Genomic DNA, 14365 nt, shown 5'->3' with positions numbered 1-14365 from the left:
ACAAGTAGAAAAATACAAACATCAACTTATGTAAGAGTATCAATATATTAGCTTAACATATCTTGTTCTGATAAACTAATGAGTTAATACATTTTAAAATGGAAAGTTGCAATATTTGAAAAAATATTGTGTAGGCATTTCATGCTATTGTTTTGGTATATGTTATAATGGTAAATGCATAGCTTAATAATCAAATACAAGTTTTGCTTTTATTTCTCAAATTCAAGCCCTTTTTAAAAATTCAGTTTCTTTGCTTATTCTTAGACATAACTAGGGCCTGGAAGTTCATTCAGTATACTATGCTCTCTCAAAACCTGTGGCCTGCTTTCCCAGGGACACCTGTCTACCATACCATCACCTGCCTATCATGGAAGCTGCTGGACTTGTGTACTTTTAGAAGTGGTCTATGACCTTCAAAATGAAAACTTGACTTTCTTTTTCTATTAATGGTTCAGTATATATGTAACCATTTGTATTGTACTTCAAATATAATGCATTTTCTTTTCCTTTCTTTTCTTGACTTTTTCTATTAATGAGAGTTTAAAAATGAAAATGATGTCTCTTACAGACATAACTTCAGCTTGTTTAGTAAAGAGCCTAGAAAAATGTAGTGGTTAAATTACTATTTGTTATATATATATATATATATATATATATATATATATATATATGAAGATTAAACAATGTTCAAATATGTTTCTCATCTTTTTCTTGCCCAATAGTAGTAAAAAGTCAATATGCTTAATGAAAACTGTTATTAAATAAATAAATTAAATCTAGATATTGTTGAGTTGTCCTAGGCTTAAATGATTTATTGCCAATAAACAGGTTGATTGATAATACTACATGTAGCTACAGTAAAATAGTAATAATAATAAGAATAAATCTTTAAGAAAGATTTTAAATATAAAAAATCCAACAAAAATTGAACAATGCATAATTGAAAATATGAGAAATATCACTAAGTTATTTATAATTTACACATTTAAAATTTATTACATGCCTATGTAATGCCATTATACTATGAACATCATAACATAATGTTTGAACTAGCAAATATTTTGGTGTTCAGTTTCTAGTCCAGCAAAAAAAGACAAGAATAATAAGAGTTTTATTAAGATTTTAGCAAGTACTATTGTTAATGGACAGAGAATTTAAAAAACTTTCAGGCATAGTGTTTATTTATTTATCTTTGAAAAACACACTAGATTTAGATAGATCAGGGAAACCAGAGAAGCTTTTCTAGTGAAGAGGAGAATGTATTCAAGAATCGTAGCAATAAAACAACACAATCAGAAAATTGCTAGTGTTTTAGTGTTATATTAGGAAGAATCAATAGAAAAATATGCTTTCTGAAATAAGCTAAAGAATCTCATTTTCCTTTCTGAAACCTAAAAAAAGCTTTTAAAGGATTTTAAAGAGGGAAGTGGAATGGCCACATGTAAATTTGATGAAGATCAGTCTGGCTATCATATGAAGTGCAGATTCAAAGTGAAGGCACATTTGTAATAGGCAAGGATGAATTTTGAAGGTGAGAAATGATAGGCCTTAAATTAAGGCAGCTACAATAGAAATGAGAGAACAGAATGAATTTAAGATAAGGAAAAAGTTCAATTTACATGGCTTTGTGACAGATTAGAGCTAAGAGAAAAAATGATGGAAAAATCTAGCAGGACCCAGTTTTCTGCAATGTCTACATTGACTAGGAATTAGTGCAAACGTTGTAGATTTGGGGATAAATTTATCCTTTAAATTTTGTACATTCATAGAAAATATTAGAACTTAGAAGAGATAGTCCTTTATCATTTTAGGAATAGTTATACGTAGTCAAGTTTCTTATTTAAAAAAAAGAAATTACAAATTGAACAAATGTTTACATATTAATATATCTCACTCAGATTTAAATAACATGACTTTTCATAATTTTAGGAACTAAATTTAAAATTACCAAGTATTCAACAAACTGAAAACTTTTGCCACCTAATCAGAGTTGGACATTGCAGTTGTATGTGTTGTTATCTGTAAGAATAAGTTCCAAAAGAATATGAATAAAGGTATTTAAAAATACATTCTGAATTGCTCATTTTAAGATTTTTCTTATAAGCAAGTTTTAATATTCAATGTTCTCATATATCAGAAAAAAATGTAATTTAGAAAGAATATTCATTAAAAAATTAATTGTTCTTACTTTACAATTAGTATTGAACCTGCCTAACAAATATTTAGGTATAATTTAATTCATGTATGTATTTCATACTTGTGTTAGAAATTTAACTTCTTTTATCTACGTCATGGCTCCTTTTTTCATTTGGCTTAGAAGATTTAGAATCATAAACAGTCTCTGAATGCCCTTGAATTTTTAAAAAATATTTTTAGTTGCAGATGAACTCAATATACTTTTATTTATTTGTAGATGAACTCAAAATACCTTTACTTATTTATTTTTATGTGATACTAATAATCAAACTCAGTGCCTCACACATGCTAGACAAGCCCTCTACCACTGAGCTAGAGCCCCAGTCCCTCCTCTTGAATTTTAAGAGCCAATAATGTGGTAGTCTTATATTAAAAAAAATAGTGATAAAAATTACATGTGAATGATGTATTCTATTTCAAACATTAATGTGTACACTTTGTAAGAAAACAAAATAGATTATTAATAGTATAGAGAAGAAAGAAGTAAATAGCTTTTTTTTTTTCAAATACCTAGTTTCAATGGTATAATCTAATTGTCCCTGGGCTGGGGATGTGGCTCAAGTGGTAGTGCGCTCGCCTGGCATGCGTGCGGCCCGGGTTCGATCCTCAGCACCACATACAAACAAAGATGTTGTGTCCGCCAAAAACTAAAAAATAAATATTAAAATTCTCTCTCTCTCTCCCTCTCACTCTTTCTTTTAAAAAAAAAAAATCTAATTGTCCCATAACATTAAACAGAGATATGAGGGGGGAGGGAAAGGAAGAGAAAAGGGAAATTGCATGGAAATGGAAGGAGATCCTCATTGTTATACAAAATTACATATAAGAGGTTGTGAGGGGAATGGGAAAAAAAAACAAGGAGAGAAATGAATTACAGTAGATGGGGTAGAGAGAGAAGATGGGAGGGGAGGGGAAGGGAGGGGAGGGGGGATAGTAGGGGATAGGAAAGGTAGCAGAATACAACAGTCACTATTATGGCATTATGTAAAAATGTGGATGTGTAACCAACATGATTCTGCAATCTGTATTTGGGGTAAAAATGGGAGTTCATAACCCACTTGAATCTAATGTATGAAATATGATATGTCAAGAGCTTTGTAATGTTGTGAACAACCAATAAAAAAAAATCATCTTTTAAAGAACACTATGGACTTCTAAAATGATGAAGTCAGATCTTGCAAATTAAATTAATTTAATTAATGACATAAATTTGGGCTCTGTTATCAATAAATAGCCCAAAGGACAAAAATACTCCATTCATAAACATGTAATAACTTTAAAACCCAAACTCTTAAAAGGGAAATTTACTTTTTTTCACTATTTTAAGTATTAAAATTAGGTAGCATATTTAGAGTGCTCTATAACCTAAATTATTTCATTTAGATCCTCTAAACTACATATGACTTGGAAATTTTCTAAGAAATTGAAATTATAGTATATATACTAGAATCCATCCTTTAAAATGTAGGTATAATCTTCTATATTCCACTTAATAGTTTTAAAAATCCAGACAAAATTCCAGTTATATAATGAAAATTTTATTATATTTTGACATATTATTCACCAGTATTGATTTTCCCTGCTATGATGGACTAGAATCCAGAGTGTTTTCTTAATTTTTTTGTAGTGGAGGTGGTTTGGTTTTATTGGTTTGGTTTGTTCTTTGGAAGTTTAGTTTTAGACACTTACAATTACAATTTGATTCTGATTTTGTTTAAATTGTACATTTTGATTTTTAATTATTTCCCTGTGATTTTTCTTCAGCAGAATACTTTAATTGGAAAGCAAGTGTATATGGTGGGAGCACATCAAATAAGTTGTAATAATGGAAATACTTTATGGCTGATAATTTTTAATCAAAGTATTATTATTTTATTTATTTTGGTCATTGAATTTTAAGAGTTCCTTTTACATTTTGGATATTATCCCTTTATCAGATACTTGTTGTGCCAAATGTTTTCTCTCATTCCATAAATTTCCTTCTACTTTATTGTATCATTTGCTATACAAAAATTTGATTTAGTTTGATGTAGTCCCATAACCTGTTTTTATTTTCATTGCTTGTGCTTTTGGTGTCATATCCAAAAATTCATGACCAAGAATGAGCCACAGAATATTTTCCCCATTTTCAACAAGTTTTCACTGTCCATCTTTAAGTTGTTAATCCAATTTGAGTTAGTTTTAGGGTATGGTACAAGAAGGGCAAAACTTTAGCACATTTATACCAGCATCACTTCTTCAATAAAACTCCTAAAACTCAAGAAATAAAACAAAAAATCAATAGACGGGATAGGATTAAATTTAAAAGTTTCAACACAGAGAGAGCCTACAGAATGAGTGAAAATCTTTTCCAGTTACTCCTCTTACAAGAAATTAATAGCTAGATGATATATTAGAGATTTTGTAGTGTCCCTCACAAGTTCATGTGTTAGATGATGTAAGAATTTTCACAAGTGAAAAACTGGTTATAGAGCCTTAACCTAATCAGTAGATCAGTTCACTGATACAGATTAACTGGGTGCTAACAGTTGCCAGGTAGGGTGTAACTGGAGGAGATAGTTCACTGGGGACATGCCTTTAGGGTTTATATTTTGTTCCTGGTAAGCAGAGCTTTCCCTCTCCCTGCTTCATGTTACTATGTCCTGAGCTGTTTTTACTGTTTTATACTTTTCTGCCATAATGTTCTGCTTCACCTTGGACCCAGAGGTATGGAGTCAGTCATCTACATTCTGAGATCCCTGAAACCATGTACCCCAAATAAACTTTTACTTCTCTATGTTTTTCTTGCCAGGTATTTTGGTGACAGTGATGCAAAATCTGACTGAAACAGCAGAATATATAAGGAACTAAAAAATTAACACCAAGAAATGTAATAACCTACTCAACTAATAGACAAGAGATCTAACAAGACATTTCCCCAAAATAGAAATTCAAACAGCCAACAAATATATGAAAAATGTTCAACATCTTTAGCAATCAGGAAGATGGAAAACAAAAGTACACTGAGGTTTCATCTTATTCCAGTCACAATGGTAATTATCAAGTATACAAATAATGATAATTGATGTTAGGATATAGGGAAAAAGGTAAAGTTATACATTGTTACTGGGATGGCATATTAGTATGAACATTTTGGAAATAAGTATGGATATTCCTCAGAAGACTAGAAATGGAATCATCATGTAACCCAGTTACCCAACTCCTTGGTATTTATACAAAAGTACCAAAACTCAGCATAATATAATGGTATATATATATATATATATATATATATATATATATATATATGTATATAAACACACACACCAATAATTATAGAAGCACCATTCACATAACCAAGTTATGGAACTAGTTTATGTGTCCATCAATAGATGAATGGATAAAGAAAATGTGAGATATGTCCACAAAGGAGTTCTATTCAGCCATAGAGAAGAATGAAATTATGTCATTCACTGGTAAATTAATATAACCATAGAGCATCATACAAGTGATATAAGAAGACTCAGCATGTCAAGGAGCAAATGTTTTCCTCATATGCAGAAGGAAGATAGGAAAAGGGAATACAAAAAGGGGACCCTGAAACAAACAGAATCAAGCAGGAACCAAGGAAGATGGAGGTGGAGAGAAAAAGGGTACGAACTGGGGAACAAAGTAGACCAAATTATGTTAGCTGTATGTATAAAATACTATAATATATTTTAATTTTATATATAAATACAATGCATCAATTGAAAAATAAATTGAGGGCTAAAGAGTAGAGGAAGAGGGTCAGAAGGATGGAGAAGAGGAAAAGCTACTGGGGATTGATGTTGAGAAAACTGTTACATGAATTTACACATATGTAAAAATGAGCCCCACTATTATGTATAACTATAATGCATTAAGAATTAAAAAATAAATAATTCTTTTAAACACTTGAAAAGTTTTCCCTTTCAAGTGTTTAAAGATGGCTACCATGTCCCCGCCAATATTTCTTTTAAGGCAACTGTTTCTGAGCCTTGGTTGGCCTCGTTTCAGGATCATCCTGGACCATGACCATGATAATCATTGGGACTTATTACAGTTTGAATATTCCCTGTTGACACAAATGGCCCAGATCAGACCTCAAATTCTAGCTAGTGTAGTTCGGAGATGGGTAGGACTGATATATCCCTTACTCTACACACCACATCTCTATTCAGGAAGCCAGTTCAGATGAAGCCCAACTTCCATTAAAACACCTACAACCCTAAGTCTTCCCTATCAATTGGCTTCCCTCATTTCACCCTATTAAATTCACACTTTGAGTAAAAAAAAATTGCTAGGGTTATTCCTGAGGTGTATATAGTAACTACTGATACAACTGAAGGGCCATATGATTATATTTGATTGGTTACACTATAATCCATCTGCCATAGTTTATTAAGTTATTATTTCTTGGAGATTAAGGACCACAATTCTCTCATATTACATATTTTTTTCATATGCTAATTGACTCCTCTATGTGAACATGACAACATATTACATGGAAAAAAAAAGAGTTAAAAGATGATATTCTGGCAATGCTGTAAATTTGCCATGATTTGTGAAAAACCATGAGGGGAACAGAGAAATCAGGCCAATGAGAGTTAATCAAAATATTAGCTACAGCTGGGCACTCTGGTATACACCTGTAATTCCAGCAGTTTATGAGGTTTAGGTAGGAGGATCACAAGTTTAAAGCCAGCCTCTGCAATTTAGGAAGACGCTGAGTTTATATATAAGCTACTGAGCCACATATACATAAACAAAATTTCTATTGCAAATTGTAGAGACCCTGTTAGCTATTTATAATGGCAACTGTACAACCCAATATAGACAACCAGAGAAAAAATTTGATATAATTCAAACTCTTAAAAGTTATGCAATGGAAGATAGAAACTAAGATCTTGAAATCTGTATGTGAATCCAGTATTTCAACTCCAAATTAGCAAGCTGCAAATTTTTCTTTTCCTCAAATTTTTCATAAAATTTATGTTTATACTTCATTTGGAAATAGTATAAATTCTCATAAAACCTGTCATTATTATTATTATTTTGGTAGCAGGGATTGAAGTCAGGGGTACTCTACCACTGAGCCACATTTCCAGCCCTATTTTGTATTTTATTTAGTGATAGGGTCTCACTGAGTTGCTTAGCTTCTTGCCCTTGCTGAGGCTAGTTTTGAACTCGGATCCTCCTCTCTCACCCTCTTGTGATGCAGGGATTACAGGCATGCACCACTACACCTGGCTAAACCTGTCATTATTTTTTCCTGGTTAGCATAAAAGAGCTCAATTGATACAAAAAAAATAAATAAAAAGAAAAAAAATAAAAGAAAAAAGAATGATCAAAAGAAAAATCCTCCAGACAGAATGCAAAAGAAAAATAACATGTAAGGAAAGGCAAACAAACTCAAAAAAAAAAAAACATACCCCAATAATTGAAGACTGTTTCAATTTAACAAAGGAAAAAAATTATATTCAGAATTGGTGAGATTTGAAGATAGATGCATAATCATATTTTATCAACATAAACAAATACAAAAAATGTATGAAATTGAATATTTAATATTTTTCTTAGGTGGCCTGTATAAAAGTAGAGATTTCTTGATGCCACCAAATGTCCATTATCCTGTTCCTCCTCTGTAACAGAATGCTGGGCAGTATGACCTGGTAGAGTATTATATTTACCAGGTTGCCTAGTATAATTATTATAGTTATTACTGTAACCTATAAGCACTTTTGAGACTTCCAGGAAAAGTCTACAAAAGCAAGGACAAGTGACTTCTCCTTTCATCTGTTTTATGTGCTGCTTTGGACCTGGAATATAGATTGATGGCTAGAAACCTTGCAGCAAATCTGAACCCTGAGATGACTGTGAGGATAAAAGCCATGGATTTAGAAGACTGAGTGCCAGATGTTTATAGCGCAATCATGCCAGTTGTTTACAATACGTTTTACAAAACCAAAAACTCCCATATATTTAAGCCACTGTTTTTTAGTTTCTTGTGTTCATTGATGGACAAAACTACTATCAATGCTTATATACGTGTAGAGAACAAAATAATAAAAGAAAGGAGAGGAAACAATAGAAATATGCAAAGATTATAGATATAATTCAAAAGATATGTTGGCTGTTCATTTCATCCACTTGATATAAGATAAAGCATTATTTGTTGAAAACTGGCTTAATACAACAATCAAAACAATTTGAGTTTCATGTTAATACCAATTCGGCTATCCAACAACTGACAATTTTCTTATCAAATAATCTATAAGATACCCAAATATAAATTGAAGTTCAGATAAACAGGGATTATTTTTATGTCATATTTAAAATAAAAAATTTATAGTGTACATAAAATATGGAACTCTCCAATAAAATTGTATTTTACCTAGAAACTTTACCTGGAAAGTCATTAAAAGTCATAATAATATATATTGCACAAGACTTTTCCAAATATATTGTATTTTTTTTTGTACCAGAGATTGAACTCACGGGCCCTCAACCACTGAGCCACATTACCAGATTTTATTTAGAGACAGGGTCTCACTGAGTTGGTTAGTGTCTCGCTTTTGCTGAGTCTGACTTCAAACTTGTGATCCTCCTGCCTCAGCCTTCTAAACACCACTGGGATTATAGGCATGGGCCACTAATCCTGGCAAATACATTGTATTTTTATGGGAGCTTGACAGTTGGAATTACGTATAATCAACAACGTCATTCCCTTGAATAATTTTCCCTAACTGAATTTAGCTGCTTATAATAATGGGTGAAATAACATTATTTTATATTATTGAATATTATAAAAATTTTTTTCTTATTACAGGTGAAGAAACTGAAATTTAAGTTTATTTGATATATTTGTTTTAGTTAAATAGCTAAGAATTGGTACCAAATTACATTGGTATGATGTAATTTCATTTCAATGTTGAATTTACACCAGATTATAATATAACTTAAAGAATGATGAATAAATATAGATATTATAAACAAGACATAAAAAATAAGTGTTAGATTTTTGAACTAATTTACCTGAAGTGAAAATACAGCAAAATAAAAAATTAGGCTATCCCACCACTTATTGACAATTTTCTTAGTAAGGAACCCTATCGAAAACAATGCCATTTTTCAACTCCTCCCTTTTCTTCACACCTGACTGCTAATAATGTCAATCAATTCTACTTTCTTTTCCCACATTTGTCTTAAAAATATATCTTTGTCTCTATGCTTGCCCCATTTCCCTTGAATAATTTTCCCTAACTAAAATAACTTGCAAACAAGGAACCGAAAAACAAAAAATCCAATTATTTTTTTTTCAGGAATTTGGGCAGAAAGAGGATTGAGGTCATGCATAGAGATGAATTCATTTAGCTGAATGAATACAATGGCATGTTTTTAGAGCTGTGATTAATAAAAGATTGCTAACCAAAAAATAAGATAACACAATTCCTAAAATTACATTAAATCAAAATTTTTTTTCTCCTATTTGAATGGCTATTATGATTGGAAAAAATTTAAATCCAGCATTTCCTAGGAATTTCTAATCTCTCCTAGTATTATATGGACCCTACGAATAAATTTCTCCTCTTTTACTCAGGGTCAGAACACCTGTGTTCTTGAAATATGTAGAAAGAAAGAAGAAAGAAAAAGAGAAGAGGAAGAAGGAAGAGAAGACAAAAATGAGACACAGTTTAATTGAAAGTTTACAATGTGTGTTATGTAGTGTTAAAAGCTTTAGAATGTTTTATCTCATTAATTCTCACCAAAAAAATAAGTTAGTTCTACTGTTATCTTTGTTTCACAGATACATGAGCTTAGGTACAGAAAGTTTACACAACTTGCTTGAGGTCACATCACTCCTAAGTGACTGAAGATTAATTGCAAACTAGAAAATCTGAGTCTAAAGCCTATCTTGCAAACCAGTGTTATACATGCTCCTGTAGTTCAGTGGTATGCTTTTGATCATTGGATGCAAAAATGAAGGCAGGCAAAATGAAAGACTCCAAACATCAATTGAATTTCAATTAGTCTCACACATAATAGAATATGACAAATCTATTTGTAATCTATAGGATCCAGAATTATATAGATATGCTTTTCAAAGGGCAGCAGAAAACTACAGAATAGATCAGTTTCATGAGGTGGTTAAACAACTCTTGATCTAGAATTAATCAGGCAATGTAAAAACCACAGTCCTTACTACTACTTATTACCTCAATGACCTTGAGTAAACAACTAAGTATATCTCTTACTATAAATCTTCACCCGTGTAAATGGGCATATGATTCTCTGCTTCATGGAGCTGTTTTAGAGCTAATGAGGTAACTGGACAATGTGACGTGATATGAATAATCCTATTAAGGGATTAAAATTACTTATGCAATTCAAGGAAGGGGAATTAAAAGTATACTCATTCACAGTTTTTTCTGCATTTGGAAATGGGAGTAAGCTGATTTAAAAGATAAGGAGTACTTATGCTTTTAAAATGCATCTAAGTTATTTTAATTGTTTGGAATTAGAATGTAAACATAAGTAAAAACATACTGAATTCTACTTAATATACATATTAAAAAATAAATAAGGATATTGTATATGTCACTGCTTCCATTGGCATGAGAGGCACACTGTTTCTAATATCTTAGAGAATAAGACATCATTCTCCATTACCTCCTTGAGGAAAATTCTGTAAATTAGAGAACTTCTATCAAAATAATAAAAAAATTGGAGAAGACTCCTGATTTTTGAAATATTCTAAAACATTAAACAAGAACATTAAGAGAAATAAAATAAATAGGAATTTGAGTTTGTATCTTCAGTCTATTTTCTGAGTTCTTTACAAAGCAATCAAAATTAAATGAAAATGATAGCTTTTTGAGTACTGCTCAAAAAATATGCAGATACCATAAAATTTCAAGATCAATAAGTCAAATGATTGCACCATACTTCAATTACACAGATACCCTATAAGTGCACAATTTTTTAACTTTATCACCTAGGGTGATGTTCACTTTTTGAACAGATAAGTGGTTAGAGTTGGTTTCTGTTTTTTTTTTTCTTCCCTTACCCTGGAGGGCATACCCAGTTAAAAGGAGTTTAGAATCTATATCCCTGGATGTACACCTTAATAAAGAAACATGTACCTCCATTCTGTTAAAAAAAAAAACATTTGTTTGTTTTGGTCAATATTTCTTGTTTCTAATACATTGTGAAATATTTGAAGTAAAATATGTCCTTACCCTCTTCTAACTTCAAGACCTTTAAATTGTTACTCACCATAATAACATTGGACAGAGATTAATTGTTAATAATTATAGTGATTCAGACAGATATTTGGCTTAGAAACATGATTTTGAGATGATTAAACAAGAATAGTAGAGTACAAAGTTTTTTGAATCATCTTCTTTTTTAAAAAATTTTTCCTTGTTCTACCCACTGGTTGAGAAACTGTCTTGCCCTTGCTTAAAAATAGTCCAGATGACTTTATATGAATTGTTTTGCTGCTTCTCAGCCTAGTGAAACCAGAACTAATCCCAGATTGTTGAATCAGAGTATTATAGATTTGTACCAAGTAATTCTTTCATTGAAAGCTATTTATGCCAGACAGAAATTTAGGTGCTTTCTAGAATGTGTACCATAGGCATCAGGAAACTATTCATAAGTAATCACACTATGGTATTTTTTTTTATATTTTCTTAGTTGTCAATGGACTTTATTAATTTGAAGTGCTGAGAATTGAACCCAGTGCCTCCTACATGCTAGGTAAGTGCTCTAACACTGAACCACAACCCCAGCCCATGGTATTATTTTTAACACACTGTTTTCTTTAAAATTGATATAGGCCTATATTAGAAATACAAGTAGAAAAAAAAAGAAATCTCTTGGAAGTAAGTCTGAATACCATTCTTGACCTTATCCTCTTCCCTAGAATCATTTCATCCTGTGAGTCATTTTATAATATGGCTCTACAAATTTTCTATAAATTAATCTATATATATTTAAATTATGTATTACTTAAATTATATACATTTAAATAGAGATACATTTACATACATATAAAAATGAAATAGAAGCATCCTAAAATAAAACAGGATATATTTTTTACATAAACACACATGAATATATTTTCATATTAGCATATGTAAAAGGTATAAAATAACTCCGATATATACACATTCATACATGCCCTCATGTTTTCTATGGATGGTATTCTAATTTTTTATTCTCACAACATCATGAAGATGAACAATTTTATACATACATACTTGAGTTCACATGAGTATATTTATAGAAAGAATTTCTAGATGTAGATTTCTTAGTGTATTTTCTCACTAACACATTGCCATATAATCTATGTATCACACTAATAATTTGGATAATTAAAAATGATCTGTGGTATACCTCCCAGCCAGTAGGATGGATACACTAATGTTCTAATGATTCTCTTCTATTCTACATCCACTACTAATTAAAGTTCACTAGACATCACAACGCCTAGAATGCATCATGCTGCATATACACTTAATAAAGCACTTGTACTTATATACTCACATTGATGTCTTCCAAATCTAAATTATTTAGAATAATATTGTTCCTTTTCCAGATGATGGGGGGTCTCAGAGCTCCCTGAATGGCACAGCTCAGGACAGCACTTTGTCCCACAGTTGCTGCAGTAATGCTTAGTTTCTGATCTTCAGGAAGACTCAACTGGATCACCTCTGTAAAGATAAAGCATCAGTATATTGATGAGCATGTAATTTTGTAACATTAATTGGCATAAAGTTTCTGAATACCAGTGATTTGGGCTTTTAATTTGAATAAAAGATAAAAAAGCTTGTGATAAAATGAAAAAAAGAGTAAACTGCTTCCAACTAAAGGTCAGAATGACATTTCAATTTAATTGATTGACAAGCATTCTCATGAGGCAGAAACTATTAAACATGAAATGAATATCAGAAGTAGAGTTATAATAAGCCTGGCAGATTGCACCCAAAAGAGAGATAAATTATTTAACTGCCAAATCAACATGTAGTGTGTCATTGGCATTGAAATAAAAATGATGTTGTTTATTCACTGATGGATTTATATTGTAGGTGAAGTGAGATCATTTCTGGCTGGCTTCAGAGAACAGTAGCAGAGCTGAATGGGTACAATGCTTCAGTATGCTGGGAAACATAAATCAACTGTGAAGAAATAAGATTTATTTGGGAAGTTGAAAGAGGGAAAAAAAAAAAAAAAACCAAAATGGTAGTTCACCAACAAAACAGTAATTGAGTGTAATTCTGTCAGCTGTCCTCATTAGTGTTGATAGAGTCACTTCCTGATCCTTAAATTTTAAAGTTAATATCGTATTTTTAACTACCAAAATATATCTTTCTGTCAATAATTATGAAATATAAATATATTATTTGGAATTTGGATCTGAGCTGGGGATGTAGCTCAGAGTTAGTGTGCATATCCAGATGTGGGACATACTGTGTTCAATATACAGTGTACTGAAAAAAAAGCCTGAAATTCTGAAAATTTTTGATTTGGTTTTTCTTTTCTGTTTTCATACAGTTTTTACAATGTGGGAAAATTAACAGCTATGTAATTGCCAATTAATCATCAGGACTGGAATAATATTAATTATGATCCATGTGAAACTTGCCCTTTGGTTTCTTGTTGACATTCATAGACTCTAACTTGTCTACACAATAACTTAGTCTTGAATTTTGACTTTGCTCAGCTTTATCCAGGTTAGAAATATTGCAAATGATTATTCTTATTTAAATTTCAGTATGAAGGGGTGGAATAATTGTCCTTTGTGCTTTCATTATAGTTAATAATATTTTTCATGGGAACTGAGTGGAGAAACTAGTGTCTTTTAATTGGGAATAAAATGATCACATGAAACCATTTCCATATCCTCCACAAAGACTCTCTTTCCTTTTTACCATTCTACCTTCTTTTTGTCTTATTCTTAATCCTATTTTTATTTTTTTGAGGAAAAAGACCTGTGCTAACCAAGTGAATTTTATAGAATATAACTATTCTATGTTCTTTGTTTTTTGGTACCATCACCAGTCACAATGCTAAAAGTGGCACATGTTTTTGCACCAGAAGGCCATGATTAAACATTAAATCCACAGTCACCCCATTATCATGGTAAGTATTAATGTTAAATGAC

At 31.1% G+C, this 14365-nt stretch overlaps 1 protein-coding gene across 4 annotated transcripts in view; it reads right to left on the bottom strand.

Annotated features, from left to right (window-relative positions):
* The window catches only part of Fstl5 (follistatin like 5), a 757510-nt gene that overhangs the window by 231194 nt on the left and 511951 nt on the right, over nt 1–14365 (bottom strand). For all 4 annotated transcript variants that reach the window (XM_040293119.2, XM_040293117.2, XM_040293120.2 and 1 more), the window contains exon 7: nt 12748–12914. In XM_040293119.2, the coding sequence (XP_040149053.1) occupies nt 12748–12914 (167 nt within the window). The remainder of the gene's footprint in view (nt 1–12747; nt 12915–14365) is intronic.

This window comes from Ictidomys tridecemlineatus, chromosome 9 (assembly GCF_052094955.1).
Source record: "Ictidomys tridecemlineatus isolate mIctTri1 chromosome 9, mIctTri1.hap1, whole genome shotgun sequence".
NCBI lineage: Eukaryota > Metazoa > Chordata > Mammalia > Rodentia > Sciuridae > Ictidomys > Ictidomys tridecemlineatus.
The sequence above is the reverse complement of the archived record's forward strand: the minus strand, read 5'-3'. Positions and strand labels throughout refer to the sequence as shown.